General features: G+C 44.9%; 1 protein-coding gene across 5 annotated transcripts in view; it reads left to right on the top strand.

Annotated features, from left to right (window-relative positions):
- AZI2 (5-azacytidine induced 2) overlaps positions 1-21,048 on the top strand; it is a 92,377-nt gene that overhangs the window by 38,756 nt on the left and 32,573 nt on the right. For all 5 annotated transcript variants that reach the window (XM_075315257.1, XM_075315255.1, XM_075315254.1 and 2 more), the window contains 3 exons: positions 3,732-3,831; positions 11,790-11,932; positions 19,705-19,766. In XM_075315257.1, the coding sequence (XP_075171372.1) occupies positions 3,732-3,831; positions 11,790-11,932; positions 19,705-19,766 (305 nt within the window). The remainder of the gene's footprint in view (positions 1-3,731; positions 3,832-11,789; positions 11,933-19,704; positions 19,767-21,048) is intronic.

The following is a 21,048-nucleotide window of genomic DNA, read 5'->3' on the forward strand; positions in this document are numbered from 1 at the left end:
TGGGAGGTAGTCACGACAGACGCGAGTCTATCAGGGTGGGGAGCAGTGTTTCTCCACCACAGGGCTCAAGGGACGTGGACTCAGGAAGAGTCCACCCTTCAGATCAATGTTCTAGAAATCAGAGCAGTGTATCTTGCCCTACAAGCCTTCCATCAGTGGCTGGAAGGCAAGCAGATCCGAATTCAGTCGGACAACTCCACAGCGGTAGCGTACATCAACCACCAAGGTGGAACACGCAGTCGGCAAGCCTTCCAGGAAGTCCGACGGATTCTGACATGGGTGGAAGACACGGCTTCCACCATATCCGCAGTTCACATCCCAGGCGTGGAAAACTGGGAAGCAGACTTCCTCAGTCGCCAGGGTATGGACGCAGGGGAATGGTCCCTTCACCCGGACGTGTTTCAGGAGATCTGTCGCCGCTGGGGGATGCCGGACGTCGACCTGATGGCGTCACGGCACAACAACAAGGTCCCGGCTTTCATGGCACGGTCTCACGATCACCGAGCTCTGGCGGCAGACGCCTTAGTTCAAGATTGGTCGCAATTCCGGCTACCTTATGTGTTCCCACCTCTGGCATTGTTACCCAGAGTGCTGCGCAAGATCAGGGCCGACTGCCGTCGCGCCATCCTCGTCGCTCCAGACTGGCCGAGGAGATCGTGGTACCCAGATCTGTGGCACCTCACGGTAGGCCAACCATGGGCACTACCAGAACGACCAGACTTGCTATCTCAAGGGCCGTTTTTCCACCTGAATTCTGCGGCCCTGAACCTGACTGTGTGGCCATTGAGTCCTGGATCCTAGCGTCTTCAGGATTATCTCGAAAGGTTATTACCACCATGAGACAGGCTAGAAAACCATCCTCCGCCAAGATCTACCACAGGACGTGGAAGATATTCTTATCTTGGTGCGCTGCTCAGGGAGTTTCTCCCTGGCCTTTTGCATTGCCTACTTTTCTTTCCTTCCTGCAATCCGGGTTGGAAAAAGGTTTGTCGCTCAGCTCCCTTAAAGGACAAGTCTCAGCGCTATCTGTATTTTTCAGAAACGCCTAGCACGACTTACTCAGGTACGCACGTTCCTGCAAGGAGTTTGTCATATCGTCCCTCCTTACAAGCGGCCGTTAGAGCCCTGGGATCTGAACAAGGTTCTAATTGCTCTCCAGAAGCCGCCTTTCGAGCCTATGAAGGATGTTTCCCTTTCTCGTCTTTCACAGAAAGTGGCCTTTCTAGTAGCGGTCACGTCTCTTCGGAGAGTGTCCGAGCTAGCGGCGCTCTCATGCAAATCTCCCTTCCTGGTGTTTCACCAGGACAAGGTGGTTCTACGTCCGATTCCTGAGTTTCTCCCTAAGGTGGTATCCCCCTTTCATCTCAATCAGGATGTCACATTACCTTCCTTGTGTCCGCATCCGGTTCATCAATTTGAGAAAGGTTTGCATTTGTTGGATCTGGTCAGAGCACTCAGGATCTACATTTCCCGCACGGCGCCCTTACGCCGCTCGGATGCACTCTTTGTCCTTGTCGCTGGTCAGCGTAAAGGGTCGCAAGCTTCCAAATCCACCCTGGCTCGGTGGATCAAGGAACCAATTCTTGAAACCTACCGTTCTGCGGGGCTTCCGGTTCCTTCAGGGCTGAAGGCCCATTCTACCAGAGCCGTGGGTGCGTCCTGGGCATTACGGCACCAGGCTACGGCTCAGCAGGTGTGCCAGGCGGCTACCTGGTCGAGTCTGCACACCTTTACCAAGCATTATCAGGTGCATACCTACGCTTCGGCGGACGCCAGCCTAGGTAGACAAGTCCTTCAGGCGGCGATTGCCCACCTGTAGGACAGGGCTGTTTGACGGCCCTATCACGAGGTATTCTTTTATCCACCCAGGGACTGCTTTTGGACGTCCCAATTGTCTGGGTCTCCCAATTAGGAGCGACAAAGAAGAAGGGAATTTTGTTTACTTACCGTAAATTCCTTTTCTTCTAGCTCCAATTGGGAGACCCAGCACCCGCCCTGTTTTCTTAGGGATTTTTGGTTTTTTCGGGTACACATGTTGTTCATGTTGAATGGTTTCAGTTCTCCGATGTTTCTTCGGATTGAATTTGTCTTTAAACCTGTTATTGGCTTTCCTCCTTCTTGCTTTTGCACTAAAACTGAGGAGCCCGTGATCCCACGGGAGGGTGTATAGCCAGAAGGGGAGGGGCCTTACACTTTTAAGTGTAATACTTTGTGTGGCCTCCGGAGGCAGTAGCTATACACCCAATTGTCTGGGTCTCCCAATTGGAGCTAGAAGAAAAGGAATTTACGGTAAGTAAACAAAATTCCCTTCTTTGTTGGCAATGACAGAGGTCAAACGTTTTCTGTAAGTCTTCATAAGGTTGGCACACACTGTTGGTGGTATGTTGGCCCATCCCTCCATGCAGATCTCCTCTCGAGTAGTGATGTTTTGGGCCTGTCACTGGGCAACACAGACTTCAAATCCCTCCAAAGGTTTTTAATGGGGTTGAGATCTAGAGACTGGCTAGGTCACTCCAGGACCTTCATATGCTCCTTACGAAGCCACTCGTTCGTTGCCCTGCCGGTGTGCTTGGGATCATTCTCATGCTGAAAGACCCAGCCGTGTTTCATCTTCAATGTCCTTGCTGATGGAAGGAGGTTTGCACTCAAAATCTCACAATACATGGCTCTATTCATTCTTTCATGTACACGGATCAGTCGTCCTGGTCCCTTTGCAGAGAAACAGCCCCAAGGCATGATGTTGCCACCTCCATGCTTCACAGTAGGTATGGTGTTCTTTGGCTGCAACTCCGCATTCTGTCTCCTCCAAACACGACGAGTTGTGTTTCTACCAAAGAGTTCTACATCAGACCATATGACATTTTTCCAATTCTCTTCTGGCTAATCCAAATCCTTTCTAGCAAACTTCAGATGGGCCCGGACATGTACTGGTTAAGCAGGGGAACACGTCTGGCACTGCAGGATCTGAGTCCCTGGCGGTGTAGTGTGTTACTGATGAGTTGCCTTTGTGACAGTGGTCACAGCTTTATGCAGGTCATTCACTAGGTCCCCCATGTGCTTCTGGGATTTTTGCTCACCGTTCTTGTGATCATTTTGACCCCACGGTTTGAGGTCTTGTGTGGAGCCCCAGATCGAGGGAGATTATTAGGGGTCTTGTATGTCTTCCATTTTCTTATTATTGCTCCCACAGTTGATTTCATCACACCAAGCTGCTTGCCTATTGCAGATTCAGTCTTCCCAGTTTGCTGCAGGGCTACAATTTTGTTTCTGGTATCATTCAATAGATCTTTGGTCTTCACCATAGTGGAGTTTGGGGTGTGACTGTTTGAGGTTGTAGACAGGTTTCTTTTATACTGATAACAAGTTCAAACAGGTGCCATTACTACAGGTAATGAGTGGAGGACAGAGGAGCCTCTTGAAGAAGTTACAGGTCTGTGAGAGCCAGAAATCTTGCGTGTTTTTTAGATGACTAAATACTTATTTTCCACCATAATTTTGCAAAAAAAATCTTGCCAAATCAGAGAAGGTGATTTTTTTGGATTTGTTTTCTCATTTTGTTTCTCAGTTGTGATCTTATGATGTCAATTACAGGCCGACCACATCTTTTAAGTGGGAGAACTTACACAATTGGTGGCTGACTAAATAACGCTTTCCCCCACTATATATGCATGCAGGCATACACTTTGGTCTCAATGATTTATTGATCAGTGTGTGTATTTTCATTCATGTAGGAGAAGGAAAAAATGGAATTTACAACAAATTTCAATGAGCAGCTGCAGTCAAAAGAAGTAGAGTTGCTGCAAGCGAAATCTGAACTTGAGACACATCAGGGTAAGCTGCATTATATTACTATGTGTGGGGTGCACAACAGCTTCCAGCATGCACAATAAAGGTAGTCTTTCTGAAAATGATTTGGACAGGAATATAGCTGCTTAGAGGTTTTATAAGATCTTAAAACATTTGAGGAGGAGTTACCTGTTTAATCACTCACCCCTCTAGTCCTGGACTAATTACTTAGCTGCAGAGATGACGTCCAGTCTATCCAGGTGACCACTACATCCAGGTAGTCAACGGCCTACTAGGATCACTGGGGCAGCAGGTGCTTTAACAGCTGACTATAAGGTTCTTTTGTTACTTTATATTAGTGTTGTCATCTGGCTATTGAAGGGGGAAATATGTTTTATAAACTTCCTGAAAAATTCTCCATTTTTATTGTATATTATGATGATTACTGTGGTTAAGACTGAATAGAGGCTTCACTACTAGTCTTAATCCTCTCCCTCATCCTCCTCCCCCTTCCTTCACGGTTTCTTCTCATCATTTTTAAGTAAGATAAATACCAGTAAAAATATTTGCAACAAGACTCCGCTGCAGAAAGAGTTCAGAAACCTTTGTCTATAGGAATGCGTTTTTAATTAAGACCTCATGGAATTTGTGAGTAGTAGTAATATTTTATTTCCCCATAGACCAATTTGGATTTTCAGGGTGAGGATGCTTCTTATAAAAAGGCCTAATGTGGCTATAATCTTAGTGATCTCTGCAGCCACTGAGGAGATGTGGGGTAATTGATATAAGGATGAAATATTTACTGAATGCTCTTTAGCCAGGGGTATATTCACAATGGGTAAAGGACTTGGTCACGACTGTCCCCTGTAGTCTAAGGAGGTCCAAAAGTTCTCTTTGGCCCCTATGAGAAGAACAGTACAATTAACCTCTTCACGACATAGGACATAAAAAAAACATCCTAAATCATGAAGGCATGATTCATGCCTTCAAATCAGCAGACATATGATGCGCAAAAATGGTATCCTTTAAAAATGTCAGCTCAATACGCAAAAAATAAGCAGTCACTGAGCACCAATCCTGAAAAATGAGAATGCTACAAGTTGCTGAAAATGGTGCAAAAAAGTGTGCCACTTTTTTGGGCAAGCTTGTGAATTTTTCTTTAAGCCTATACATATTTGGTGTCTACGAACGCATACCGACCTAGTGCATCACACACACATCAGTTTTACCATGCAGTGAACACTAATTTGTCTGCACTTGGAATTTTTTTGCCGTTGTCGGGGGGTGTTTTAAATTCCTTTGGAAATTGCCTACGTAATGTGAGTGTAATACATGTTATTGCATAGTCACCAGTTGGCCTCTTCATCTTTCAGCTTTTGGAAGCCACCAGATCACTGTATATTTTGGAAGTCACTTTTCTCAGTCTATGCGACTCACAAAAAAGTTATAGAGCCTCGTTCTGAATTCCTCAGACTTACACTGGGGAGATTTAAAATCATGACCTCTGCTTCATCAGCACCCACCATGTGATTTCATAGGTCACGTGATGCTGAAAACGGGGGAAGATGGCTACCAGTGAGTGACAACATACATTACACTCGCATAATCCCTAACAAAGGGACAAAAAACAAAACCCAGAGTGGTGCCTTAACCCCTTCACCCCCGGCCACTAAAACACCCTAATGACCGGGCCATTTTTTTGCAATTCTGACCAGTGTCACTTTGACAGGTTATAACTCTGGAACGCTTCAACGGATCCTGGCGATTCTGAGATTGTTTTTTCGTGACATATTGTACTTCATGTCAGTGGTAAATTTAGGCCGATATTTTTTGCGTTTATTTGTGAAAATTTTGAAAATTTCGCAATTATCAAACTTTGAAAATGTATGCCCATAAATCTGAGAGATATGTCACACAAAATAGTTACTAAATAACATTTCCCACTTGTCTACTTTACATCAGCGCAATTTTCGGAACAAATTTTTTTTTCGTTAGGAAGTTAGAACGGGTCAAAGGTCCTCAGCAATTTCTCATTTTTCCAACACAATTTACAAAATTTTTTTTAGGGACCACATCACATTTGAAGTGACTTTGAGAGGCCGAGGTGACAGAAAATACCCAAAAGTGACCCCATTCTAAAAACTGCACCCCACACACTGCTCAAAACCACATCCAATAAGTTTATTAACCCTTTAGGTGCTTCACAGGAACCAAAGCAATGTGGAAGCAGAGGGGGAGACCGGAGAGGGAGCTGCAGAAGCAGAATAGAGATAATGGGGGAGGCAGTCAGATCGCGGGGGGAGCAGATCGGGATGTCGGGGGGGGGAGCAGATCGGGATGTCGGGGGGGGGGGGGGGGGGGGAGCAGATCGGGATGTCAGGGGGGCACGGGCAGGGGCTAACACGGGAGCGCGCAGGGGCACCACGGGAGCGCGCACGGGCTGCAAGGTGAGCACAGTACTCACGTGCAGCAGAAGCGGTGACCTCATCTAAGGCGGCGGCGGCAGCAGCGGTGGCGTGGTACCACAAGTACCAGCCATTGCACGCTGCAGACATGTTGGGGGAGGCTCCCCAGACCAGCACAGGCCTGGGGAGGGCGGCCACCGGCAGATCAGACTGCCCCACTGCACACTGATTGGAGCGATTGCGCGTCATAGCACGATCGCTCCAATTAGTGCTGCAGGGGCTGGGGGCGACATGTTTGAGATCCACCTATGATATGCTGCAGCAGCTACAGCATTTCATAGCTGGATCTCACAGTATCGCACTAATTCGGGCATTATTTTTGCCGAAATTAGTGCGATCGATGTGGTTGGCGGTTCAGATTTGAACAGCCAATCACATCGATCGTCGATAGGGGGTGGCGATGCCGCCCCCCCCTGGGGTCAAGCAAAGGTCCCCTGCTGTAAGAAACAGCAGGGGACATAATTTGAAAGCCGTTGCTATGGCCACGGCAATCAAATGAAGTTTAGGCAGTAAAATTACGTCCCTGGTCGTTAAGTCACGTTAAAATAGGACGTAATTTTACTGCCCGCGGTCGTGAAGGGGTTAATCATTTTATGCTCCATGAGGCCTCAATCAGATGGTGTTAATACAGACCCATACTTAATTTTGTATCACACTCCAATATGCCAGTCCATTTTTTTTCTTTTTAGGGGGAGGGGGTCAATGGACTACTGTTCATTATGCATGCTAGTTGCAGTAAGATTTGCTTGTCATTGTGTCATGTATTTGGATGGTTTACGTGTGTGTCATTAACAGTCAGACAAGGTGTTTCAGGGCTAAGTGCAGAATGAGACGTGTGCAATAGCGGAGATTTGCAGGTTTACCGCCTTCAGTTAGTACATGTCACAGTGATAAGAATCTGCTTAGTTATAGTAACAAACTAGGGTAGCAAAAAAAGCATCTGGTGTGTAATTGATTGTGTGTGATTGCCTAAGCCACACAGCGAGAAAATCGGTGCGAGTGGAGTGCGATAAAACATCGCATTCCACTCGGACCAATTCTAGCCTGTGTGTCAGCGCACATGTGCGATTATTTTCTCAGCCCTAATCGGACCAAGAAAACAATCGCAGCATGCTACCATTGTAATCAGGACTGTGGAGTCTGAGTCGTGGAGTCGGAGCTCATTTTGGTGGAGTCGGAGTCAGTATAAAATGCACCGACTCCGACTCCTAAAATATATAATAAATTGGGGACAGTAGTGCAATGCAGAATGTGCTGAATATTTTACTAAATAATATTTAGTATAATGCTTATATTTAAGTGAAAAATGTATTGTAGTACAATGTGAACATTAGACATTTAATTATTTTTATGATACAATAATCAAGATATTTAGATAGAACATAAAATATTTATTGGATACAACTTTAGAAGACAAACTAACAAATTGTAAATATGTAATATATATATAATTACACACCAGATATATATGTAATCTACTGTATATTAGTGTATTACATATTTACAATTTATTACAGTTTTTGTGTTCTAAAGTTGTATTCTAATAAATATATTTTATGTTCTATCCAAATATCTTGATTATTGTATCATAAAAACTATTAAATGTCTGATGTTCACATACACATGTTCATGTATTACAATAAATTTTTCACCTAACTATAAGCAATATATGTAGGAGTCTGAGTCGGTGCAAGAGAAATTGAGGAGTCTGAGTCGAAGGTTTGGTTTACCGACTCCACAGCCCTGATTGTAATGCAAGATTCTTTTCTCTCGCACCCATTCAAGTGAATGGGGCGAGAGAAAAATCGCACTGTACTCTCGGTACACCGGTGTACTGTGCATGCAGAGCGAGAATCACAATAGCCGGCTATGGAGGAGAGGGATAGCGAAATCCCTCCCTCCCCTCCTCAGTGCCAACCCGCCCTTCTGCACAGCCGGCCTGCCCCCTGCAGCTGAGGTCCGCACGCACAGTCGGACCTCAGTTGCAAGGATACTAGCATGACACTCTGCTGCTGCTGTGCTGCCAGCGCGAGCCGAGTGTCATGCGAGCATCGCAGTAGTGCCCCGTGTGGCCCCAGCCTTAGGCTTCTACGGCCTGTATGTATTATGCATCACATAGCGTAGCTGTGCAGAATCGGCAAAAAGTGAATCAATCAGTAACACTGTTTGAGCAACAGGGTCTGAACCTCCTTCCAAATCCGAATTCTGAACAAATGAAAGTGACTTGGTCATAAATCAGTTGAAAATTTCTTTAGGAAAAATAAAAAAAAAGGTTTTAGGCCCAATCATCAGAATGTGTTCATTGAAGGATTTTACGGTCTGCAGTCTCCAAGTGCAGTGGAACCTTGAATTAAGAGTTACTTGGTTTGATAACGTTTTGCAAGACAAGCAAAGCTTTTTACAAATTTGTAACTTGGTTTAAGAGCAATGATTTGCAATAAGAGCAAATACTCACCGTGTACACTTCCGGTTCTGTCCTTTCACCACACTCTGACCCACTCGGCGTGCTCTGTGTAAACCTACTGGAAGTAACATTCTGTACATATATACTGTATACAGTATACCGTTCTACAGTACAATATATACTTTATAGCATGTATCAATTTGCATTTGTGGATATAGTATTGTACTTTCTGTTAAACAGAACAGCCAATTTCTTGTACTGTAATCTAATTGCCTGTGCAGTATTTCTTACCCACATTTGGCTTAGTTCTGCCCTTATTTTGTTGAGAATAGATTTGGGGGTATGTTTTTGTGTATTGTATTAGAATAAAGGTTGTCATATTTATACATTATTTTTTCTCTCTCGGACCGTTTAATATGTTTTATGTTTTTTACTATACTGTACAGTATTTTGTATTCGTGTACTGTAATTTTATGAATACTGTACATTATTTTGTATTACTGTAGTAAGTTTGTATAAATACAGTAAATATTTGTGGGTTGTGGAACGCATTGTCTGTGTTTCAATTATTTCCTACGGGAAAATTTGCTTTGATATGAGTAACTCTGTGTAAGAGCACACTCCCGGAACAAAGTATGTTCGTAATCCAAGGTTCCACTGTACTACCCTGTTTCCCCGAAAATAAGACACTCTTATATTTTTTTTTTTTGCCCTGAAAAAAGCGATAGGTCTTATTCTCGAGAAGACATGGTTGGGGGTAAGTTTACCCCCCACAAAAACAGAACCCCCATCCTGGGATCGTCATACTTACCAGCCCAGGGTGTCTGTATGGCTCCCAGATCCTCCTGTGATATCCCAGCAGGTACGCTGCATGCCTCCCCTGCGTCTGACACACACACACACACACACACACACACACACACACACACACACACACACACACACACACACACACACACACACACACACACACCACTTCTCCCTTTGCCCCTGTGGATGGTCCCAGCAGATGTGCTGCACGCCGTCCTCCTCTGCCTCCTGCCGACACTCACAGATCCGATCGCATACATTCTCACACACACACACACACACACACACACACACACACACACACACACACACACACACACACACACACACACACACCACTTCTCCCTGTGCCCCTGTGGATGGTCCCAGCAGATGTGCTGCACGCCGTCCTCCTCTGCCTCCTGCCGACACTCACAGATCCGATCGCTCACACACACACACACACACACACACACACACACACACACACACACACACACACACACACACACACACACACACACACAATACACTCACACATCGCGTACACTGACGCACATACGCACTCACAACATCCGGAGATACCACATGATTCCGGCCATGTGATCCTCGGCAGGTCCTGGAAGATCACTGCACGCACAGTATCGCTGCCGAGAAGCAAGCGATATCGCTGGATGTTGTGAGTGTGTGGATGCGATCTGATGTGTGTGTTCTGCTGCAGGACCTTGATGTGCTTACCTGCTCCCGGTCGGCGTCTGGTAAGTATGATCGAGGGTCTTCTTTCTTCCGTCTTCTCTCTTCTGGGGGTGCCCGCTATCTATAATGAAGTGTCCTGCAGTGTCTTTAACTCTTTCACCGCTGCATGACACTTCATTATTGATCGCGGCTAGGTCTTATTTTCAGGGGCTGTCTTATATTAAAGCTTCCCTGAAAACTCCTGGGCGGTCTTATTTTCGGGGAAACACGGTATGAAGCACTGAGATTGTGGAAACCAAAATGTATGCTCAGTCCTAAATAACACTGCTTTTTAGCGATAAATACATGCACTTCAAGGGGTTGTTGCTGCTTGAAGGTTATGACCTATTGATGGTAACTTGCTGAGTGCTGGGACCTCCACCATTCACAGGAATAGGTCTCTGAAGTGCCTTGTAAATTAGAATGCTGGCTGCATATTCACATTACCATATCAATTATTGACTTTGGAACTGTCTTGCATAGCCAAGTGCTGCACAACCTGCCAATTTATAACACCCCTTTTATTGGAAAGAAAAAAAATGTTCCCACTGATTTCCCAGAAAATGCTGCAGTTCCCCATTGACTTCCATTATACTCTGGTACTTGAGTCATGCCCATCATAGCAGCACGAATTGCTCACTTTGAATACCAAGCACCCGAGCATGGTAGTGCTTGTTCACCACTAGTCAATGGGGATCCATGACGCTGGGAGAGCCGAGCCTCAGCTTCCACTACTTCAGCACAATTGACAGAAATATATTGTGTGGTCAAATTATTGCACGATTCCAATCTTATTTGTACCTAGAGGAAAGTGGTGGTATTATGACCCTCACTGTGCAGTAGCCATGTCGATCTAATCTGATGCGGTGGTGCAGGTAAGGCTAGGTTCACATTTCCGTTGTTTTGCATCAGTCACATGCGTTGCTTAACGCTTGTGACTAATGCATTGTACAACGGATGACAAGAATTGGAAGAGAAAGCGGATTCCGTTATAAAACAAGAGACAGAGAGAACGAGCGGCTGATTGCGCTCATTAACCGGCCTCCAGCTTTTGAGAGCAAACGGATGATCTCCCGGCGGTCGGCTAATGAGAGCAATCAGCTGATCGCTTTCATTAGCCGGCCGCCGGGTGATCAGCTGGTCGCTCCACAGAAGGCGGCTGCCGGGCGATCAGCTGATTGTTCGGCCGCTGAGAGAGAGCATGCGCAGCGAAATCAAAAGGATTCCGCTGCTCAAAAAAACGCTACATGCTGCGTTCCTGCCGCCCGACGGTCAGTCGTTCCACAACTGATCAGTCGGGCGGAGGATGCAACGCAGTGTCATCAGTCACAATCCGCCACTCATACAAGTCTATGGGAACAACGGAATCCGCCAAACGGATTCCGTTGTTTACCAGAGCCGCGGATTGTGACTGGTACAAATTGACGGTAATGTGAACCTAGCCTTATTTATTATACCAGAGTGCTTGTATAGACTGAGATAGTATAACCTGGGAAGAGTATCCCAATGTGAAAAACAGTAATTTTCCTAATAAAAGATGTCGCTGCTCAGTAGAATGGCTGCTTCTGGATGAATTAACTTTTTTTTTTTTTTCTTCTTCTTTTCTGTAGTGATGAAAAGCTTAAGCAAAAGTATTACTGACTGGGAAATTGAAAAGCTGAACAGTGAGCTGAAAATCCGGTCATTGGAGCAAGAAGTGAAACTGCTCCAGGAAGAATGTGAACGTCTCCGAGCGGAACATGAAAGGACAAAGGTAATTGTCCATATTGAAAACAGTGCGGTTAAAGCCTCATATACTTCAAAGAGTCGCAGTGCTCATTGCTCCAGGTATCTGGTCTTTACGGAGTAGTCGGTTGTAACAATTAGTTTTGGTAAATCTTGCATGCAGGATTGTACAACTCTGTCTTCTTGCCGCTGCAACTAAATGGAGTTTTCTTCTTATACTGTATTATAATTGCATTCAATATTTATACCATATCCAGTAAACCTCCCATGGAGGCTCACACAACCTTTTAAAAAAAAAATTGGCCCAGAAAAGTGGGATTTTTTTTCTCATTGTCATGTGTGCAATGTTTTTTTTCTTTTTTTTTCCCCCCAAAAAAAGATAAACAGTTCTGCACCACTTAATCCAGTCAACCCCACACGATTGGTGAAATGGATATGTAGAGTATCGCGCTATATAGTGGTGCACACGTTTGTGATCATGCAATTATTGACAGTCCTTGAAACAGAAGAAAAGTGGCTCTCACCATAGCGTAAAAACTAGAATTTGTGTTCCAAACATTAAAACGCAGCAGGTCGGGGATCAGATGCGGGTCATAGAGAGGATGACGGTCGTTTCATGCTCATGGCTCTGGGGGTTCACAAGAGATCTGCAATTCTGCTGTTCACAGCCATGCTGAAGCATCGATCCGAACGGTAGAAGGGATCACAGTGCAGCAGCTTTAAGTCCCTATATTGACTAGTAAAATCTGACAAGTGTTTATATTTTTTCATGTTTTTTAAAAAAAGATAAAACCATGAAAAAAAATAAATGAATCTGATCGGTAAAGGGTTTAACGAGAAAAAAAATCTAAAAACAAGAATTTCGAGGTTTTTTTTTTTTAGTTGTTGAAACCTTGCAAGAAGAGGTGATAAAAACATCACATCTATGTATGTATGTATGTATGTATGTATGTTTGTATATATTTATGCAAAAATGGTATACTTACAACAATCAGCTCAAGATCCAAAAAATAAGACCATATTCGGCCCCAGATCCCCAAAAATGAGAATGTTACGAGTCTTTTTTGAATTTTGTTTTCACCACTTAAAAATAAGACTAAGCATCTTTGGTATCTGCTAGCTCGTACTGACCTGAGAAACCAGAATTGCAGGTCCACTTTACCATATAGTGAACGTGGTAAATAAAAAATCATTGTGGAATTGTCCTTTTTTTTTTTTTTCTTTCTTTTTTCCAGTATAATACGGGGCAGAATAAATGGTGTAATTCAAAAGTACTACTTGCCTGCAAAAGAAAAAGCCCTTATGACAATATTGATGGAAAAATAAAAAAGTTATGGCTCTTGAAAAAAAAACAGAAAATTGCCAAGGGGCAAAGGGGATAAAGGGGTTTACCAGGAATAGACCAAAAAAAGGAAATGTCAGAAATTCATAAATACCTCTGTTTAAGAAATCACACTTAAGTTGCCTATAGGCATGTAATCATTATAGTAGATCAAAATGGCAGTTGCCTTGTTACACTGACAGAAGCCTGTGCTGGGATGTTAATAGGATCAGAGCATGGAAACCTTCATCTGTGTTAGGCCTCCTTCACACGTTCGTGTCTCTGGCACGTGTTTGGTCATATTTCCTCACGTGCTGGAGACACGGGCACACATAGACCCATTAAAATCAATGGGTCTATACTCACTTGCATGTTTTGCCATGGACAGTGTGTCCGTGTGGAGCATACGTGTGCCCGTGCGCTCCATACATAGACATGTCCACTGTACTGCAGCATCACGGGTGTGTCACCGGAAAAAACACACGTGTCTGTGAAATAAGAAGAATTTCTGTACTCCCCTTTTCCAGCACTGCTGTGTCTGCCGCTGCTGTCACTCGCTTCCAACCCCCGCTTATTATGCTCATTGCATATTCACTCCACTGCTGCTTCCGGACCGCAGTGGGGAGTCGGCAGGACCAGAGATCGAAGATCAGCACCACGGACAGCAATGCCAGGGACAGGTGAGCAGAAAGTTCCCGTTCTCGGTGTGTTATCACGGATAACACACTGAGAACACATCTGTGTCAAACACGGCACATGGAGGGCAATACGCACCTTTGACACGTCTGTGAAAAACGTGAGTGATTTTCACGGACGTGTGAAAGAGCCCTTAGAGGAGTTGATCATCCTAATTATAATTACGAATTAATCTCTTATTATTTTATTTTTATTTTTTTTTTGGGCTAACCACAGTGCATTCAAAGGCCTCGTGCACATGTTGTTGTGTTTGTTTGTTTTTTTTTTATCTCAGTATTTGTAGCCAAAACCAGGAGTGGTTGATAGAAACACGTCACCACGTCTATATTTATTATACTTTTCCTATGATTGTTCCACTCCTGGATTTGGCTACAAATACTGAGGGGAAAAACTCAACATTGTATACATGATCTAAATCAAAGTTGCCCCTTCACACGTGCGTATAAGGCTCTGTGCGCACTAGAAAAGTGATTTTTCTCAAGAAAATTTCTTGAGAAACTTCTGGGAGTTGAAGATTTCCGCACCTGCGGAAAAACGCATGCTGATTTGCCGCGGATTTACCGCAGGTTGGTCCCTGCGGTTTTGCAATAAATAATATAGATAATCGATAGACAGATAATGGATAGAGTGAAAGATGGATAGATGAATAGATAGATAGATAGATGAGAAAGACCTATATAATTTCCCACCTCCCTGCATTTTCTAAGCTGGCACCCTTTAGTGACTTTCATGTGGCACTAAAGGGTGCTTAGCCTTGTATTTAGCCATAAAATAAATAATTAAAAAAAAGAAAGACGTGAGGTCCCCCCATCTTTTGTAGCCAGCTAGGGTAAAGCAGACGGCTGCAGCCTGCAAACTACAGCTGGCAGCTTCACCTTGGCTGGTAATCCAAAATAGAGGGCACCCCACGCTGTTATTTTACATTAAATAAATAATTTAAAACAAAAAAACGTGGGATCCCCCCCAAATTGGATCACCAGCCAAGGTAAAGCGGACAGCTGTGGTCTGGTATTCTCAGACTAGGGAGGTCCACTGTTATTGGACACTCCCCAGCCTAAAAATAGCAGGCCGCAGCCGCCCCAGAAGTGGCGCATCCATTAGACGTGCCAATCCTGGCGCTTCGCCCCAGCTCATCCCGTTGCCAAACGAGGTAATATATGGGGTTGATTCCAGATGTGTAATGTCACCTGGCATCAAACCCTGGGGTTGGTGAGGTCAGGCGTCTATCAGATACCCGACATCACCAACCCAGTCAGTAAGAAATAAAAAATAGACAACAAAAAAGTTTTATTTGAAAAAACACTCCCCACATTCCCTCTTTAACCAATTTATTGAAAAGAACAATCAATTCCACGTCCGGCGTAATCCAATAAGGGGGGCGGGGGGGGGGCACGGCGATCCATACCATAATCGCTGTCCCAGTCAATGAAGAACAGAATGTTCCCCATTGGCTGGGAGAGCAATGCAGTGACCTGAGCTAACATCAATAGCCCAGGTCACTGCAGGGGATGCCGAGCGCTGCCATCAGGAGCATAGATGAAATCATTACCTGCTGTGATCATCTCCTGTACTGCTGACGTCAGCGCTGTCACTGACTTCTATGCCCGCCGCGTTGTCAGAAGTATCGCGAGAGCCCGTGACGTCACCGCTAGTTACAGCCTCGGGCCGCCAGCGAGACGGGCATAGACTGCAGTGACAGCGGTGACGTCAGGAGGCAGGAGATCGTCACAGCAGGTAATAACCTCATCTCACCTCCTGACAGCAGCGATCGTCATCCCCGCGGCTGCCAGCACTGCAGGGTGTCAGTGTCTGCCTGCGCTGCCGCGTGACAAGCTGCTGATACTGCGGGCAGACACTGATACCCTGCAGTGCAGTGTCAGTGTCTGCCTGTGTCAGTGTCTGCCTGCGCTGCAGCGTGACAAGCTGCCGATACTGCGGGCACACACTGACACTGCAGGGTGACAAGCTGCTGATACTGCGGGCAGACGCTGACACACTGCAGGGTGACAAGCTGCTGATACTGCGGGCAGACGCTGACACACTGCAGGGTGACAAGCTGCTGATACTGCGGGCAGATGCTGACACACTGCAGCGTGACAAGCTGCTGACACTGCGGGCAGACACTGACACACTGCAGGGCAGGCAGCCGCGGGGCCGGAGCGGGACACAGACTGCACGGGCACATGGAGGTCGCACGGAAGTGCTTCTGTGCGGCGTCCAGGGAGTGTGACGTCTGTGTTTACTCTGCTCCGCTTCCTCTTCCTGGCATAATGACATTGCTTCCTGCAAAACCGCAGGCAGCGATGAGCATTACCGCAGGTAAATCGCGGCTATACCGGGGGTATACCGCACATCATTTGCTACCTGCGGTATACCCCCGGAATTTCGCGATTACATTACAGTGAATGGAGTGAAATTCCGGGGGTATTCCGCAGGTACCTGCGGAAAATAATGGACATGCTCATTTTCTCAAGAAAGGTTCTCGAGAAAATTTTCTCAAGGAAATTTCTTGAGAAAAATCCGCAGTGTGCGCACAGCTATTTTTTTTTCTCATAGGATTTGCTGGGAAATGTCTGCACAAAGATTGCAGATATTTCCCAAGAAATTTCCGCAGCAAATCCGCGGGTAAATCCGCGGGCAAAACGGCCTAGTGCGCACAGAGCCTAAAACACGTCTGTGAAAAACAGGTCATGCTCTTTCATCATTTTGCCGTGTGTGTGTGTTTCCGGTATGGATAAGGAAAGAATAACATTAAGGTATGGGAGAAGCTTTGTAATGTCAAACCTCTACAGCACACGGATGTTGTATGTGTTTTTCATAGTTTCATAGACTTGTATTGGCCCTTGTCATCCATGCTTCCAGAAAAACAGACCAGTCTCCGAGTGGTTCACATGAACACAGTCCGTGGGAAAACAAGGACATGTGAAGACCACCATGTTATAATGGGTACGTGTGCTATCTGTGAATAATACAGATGCCATATGTACTAGATATGCAGACTTGGGAAGGAGACCTTACACCGCATTCTTTTGTACATAGTGACTTGTCTCATAAATGCTTTAATGTACATCACCCACTAGATGGCAGCAGATTCATTGATATAAAGCATGCTGAGCCATGTAATAGTACCACTTTTCTATAAAATTGCACATCTTGGTAATTTGGGCTTTCGTTACTTAATACATTATATTTACAGCTTACACTAAGATTTTTGCCTTGGTTGCATATATGAAACTATTGGTAAGGGCATCTGACCGCTCTTGTCGCTCATAGGACAGCCGGCTCGCTGACGTTCATTATAGACTGAAAACCTCTAAGAGGTAACAGCGTCACGGGCTCTGCTGGGAAAACTTTATGATGTGCTGAGATATCATTGATGTAACCTTGTGACTAGCAGATTAGTCACCTTGTCCGGACCGAACCCAGATGATCGAACAGCAGTGATACATGGCACCAAGTCTTAGGGCTGGTATTTTGGTCAAAAACTGCATTATTAAAACAAATGCAATGAGCTATCATAAAGATGTGATGTCCTCATTGGAGTTGCTGGGACCCAGTTTATCAGCCATGTCTGTGATCAACATCCGAAGCTTCTGCTTTGATTGTCCAGGCTAACATGACGCCAGGTGTACGTCACGCTGTAAGGATGATATCAGGTGAGCTGTCGGATAGGAGGCACCGGCCACACATTACACACATGGCCAATGGACCGGATCCTCTAAATTGAATCTCACCAACTCCAGCCTTCATATGTAAGTTCTATATGCAACATCCTGCTAGAAACCAAGTACAGGAACGGAAACCACAAAATGTCCCTTTGTGTAAAATAAAAATAAGTCTTGAAAGGTGCAGAAATCTAAACTTTTGAATGTCCCCTAGTGTGTGCATGTGATCTTAGCACCACCTTTCCAGGGATTATAGTCTAGTGGGTGCTTAACACTAGAAATCCCAGAGAGGGGTCATTTTAACATTTCTACCATTGGAACCCTATGGAGCTCGAAATTCCTGGGACAGGATTGTGTAGCACCTTTTAGTTCCACACTGGCATTGAGAGACAAGGCAACATGTTTGATTAGACAGTTGCCAAGACAACCATTTGACATCCTACATGTAATGCACACGTACGGGTTTTTCGCTACATGTAATGCACACGCACGGGTTTTCCATCAGATGCAATGCATACATATAGGTTTTCCACTACATGTAATGCATACGGATCGAGTTTCCACTACATGTAATGCATACGGATCGATTTTCCACTACATGTAATGCATACGGATCGGTTTTCCACTACATGGAATGCACATGTATCGGTTTTCCACTACAGTGAGATTAATGACCTATCTGTAATATCAGAAAGAAGGGGATGCAAAATCTACACTGCATCTCCAGACACTGTTTAGTGGTATCTGTGGGGTACTACACATCTGTACTTATTCATTTGGGTAGGAGCTGTTCTATGTACCTGGAACGGTCACTAAACAGTGTTCGGCTCTGCGGTGCTCTGCTCCATTCACGGTTGACATCCTGTCACTGCTGGAGGTAGAAGGCTGATTGATGGGGGAAATAGGTCATCAACAGCACTCAATACACGTAGAGCGTCAGCTGTTTAGTCCAGCATACAACAGGAGTGTCTCTACACCTTGTACTGAAGTAATACACTGCCTAATCCCTTCTAAATGGGCTTGCCTCTGGCTTGTTCTTTAGCAGCACTGCTCCTGCCCCTTGTCTTCTTGAGGCTTGACAATTCAGGTCGGTCACATTGCAGGCTCTCCAGTGTTGCCAACAGAGGCATGTTTCCCTCTGTAACATCGGAGAAGTGCAGGGATTGGCGAGCTTCAGATCAGGCCTTGCAAGCTGTATAAACTGCTCATAGAAAAGGACATTAACAAAAAAAATAATACAAAATCACAGAAAAAAACCTGCCATTACCAATAGGTCAGATTACCAGTGCACTAGCAGGATTCAGGAGGCTCCATGATGAAGGTGGAGGCAGCACTGGTGCAAAATACTGATGAGACAGCCACTCACAGCCTATCAAATCATGGAGGGGGTGGCTTTCTATTAGACATGCACACATATGAAGCTTGCATAGGGCGCCAGTCGCACAGATACGTGTGATGCACATTGTCTGTCCTACAGCCTATTGATGTTGCCCATACTATTAGGTTAGATGGGCTGCCCAGCACTATGTAAGTGCACCCCACAGGGCAGACAGCCTAGTTCTCCCAACCAACACGAATAGACCTGGCTGTATCCTGTACAAAAATAGCCAAATGTGCAATAAAAAGATGATGTAAAAAAATACGTGAGGTATTGGTCCATATTTTAACCAAATATGCTGAAAGCCAGACAGTGCATCGCTCGTACCTGTGTGATTGGCACCCTGTGCTAACCTCACCTGCGTGGATGTCTAATAATGGGCAGCCACCCCCTCCATGACTTTGATAGGTCATGACTGGCTGCTATATCAGTATTTTGCACCTGTGCTGCCCCCACCTTTATCATGGAGCCTGCTGAATCCTGCTAGTGCATTGGTAATGTAAGCTGTATAGCAAACTGCTTGCAAGTGCGAGAAAACCAGCCATGGCAGATGTAATAATTTAGGGCCATAAGACTACTCGTGTAACTATACTGTTCAATACTCCCTCGATAGTGGTCAGCTGTACAGATCCTACACTCTTGTTTTGCCTTTTTATGTTATTTGTCGCTCCATTCACACTCCTGGGTTACAGCACCATATACCTTTTATGTGTAATGCACCTCCGTATCTTGTATTGCAGAATGCTGCTGAGGATAGAAGTGCGTCCTGTAAGGGGAATCCTGAAAACAACGCTGGTGACAGGTATTTTTTTGTTTGGCTTCAACCATAATTTTTGTTTTTCTGTCTTGTGTTTAAATGTTAAATTAAGGACCATAATGACAGCCTTTTATAATGGAGCCACTGGTATCACTCAACAAAGGAACAAAAATATTGAGGTTTGTATCAAATCCGTCTGTTTACAGTTTAGTTCTGATTTGCTCTCATCTCTCTTCCTGTACACTCAGCAGCCAGCAATCCTTTTTGTGGAGGTGGAATTGAAGCTTTCTTTATGAATATTACTGATGACCAGTATACAGCAATGATCTAAGGGGAGCCGCATATTCCGATAATTCTAAATCCATTTTAAAGGGGTTGTCCACGCCTCTCACAATCCCTTCTTAAATGCAACATTCCTCCATGTAAATTATGCTGTATTCTCACCTCCCATAACAGCATAGTTCCAACTGTGTCTGCAAAGGCTCACCTGACATTTATACCACGTGAGCGCTACAACCTATCATTGGCCAATAATGGGCAGCAGTGCTCGCACCTCCTTTCAGAGGTTCGTCCAAAGGAAGTAAGAGTACAGCAGCTCAATAGTGGCCACTGATTGTGAGATCACGTGACCTGTAAAGCCAATCACTCGGGCCTTGAGTCTCCATGCCAACATCACTAGATCGGCACTAGTACCCGGGGAAAGTATAGGGCATTTTTTATTTTACAAAGGGGAATGTAGATTTCAGAATGTCGTCTGAGTAGTGAACAACTCCCAAATCTCTTATTCACATGGGACTTTTCCAGAGACTTGCAAGTTTTAGTCTTGCGATATCTTCTAAGGCTGTGTTCACATGTGGCATCTTTTGCTGCATCTTTTGTCTTTTTCAGGTCACAAACATGCACCAACATGCATGCATTTCCTTCCTTCAGCAAAGTCTGAGATTTCAATTTTTGCTGTCCACACTGGGCATCTTTTGTTGGCTGCATCTTGGCTGCGTTTTTCAAGATGCAACATGTCAACTGTATTTGGGTCTTTACTGCGTTTTTGAGCCCTTCCAGTCAATAGATTTCACTTAAAGAAAAAAAATAAAAAAACGCATTGGGCAAAACACGGTAAAAACTCATTGCGTTTTTGATGCACTCAAAATGCACTCAAGACGCACTGGCAAAAAGATGCCACATGTGAACATAGCCTAAATGGTGGAAAACTTGCTAGTGTGCAATATCTTACATTTACTAACATTGACCGCAGCATCCAAAAAGAAACTTTTTTTATTTACTCAGCCGTAGGGTGCAAGGTTTTCCCCATGCTGCAATAAGCACTAGG

This window comes from Anomaloglossus baeobatrachus, chromosome 6, assembly GCF_048569485.1.
Source record: "Anomaloglossus baeobatrachus isolate aAnoBae1 chromosome 6, aAnoBae1.hap1, whole genome shotgun sequence".
Classification (NCBI taxonomy): domain Eukaryota; kingdom Metazoa; phylum Chordata; class Amphibia; order Anura; family Aromobatidae; genus Anomaloglossus; species Anomaloglossus baeobatrachus.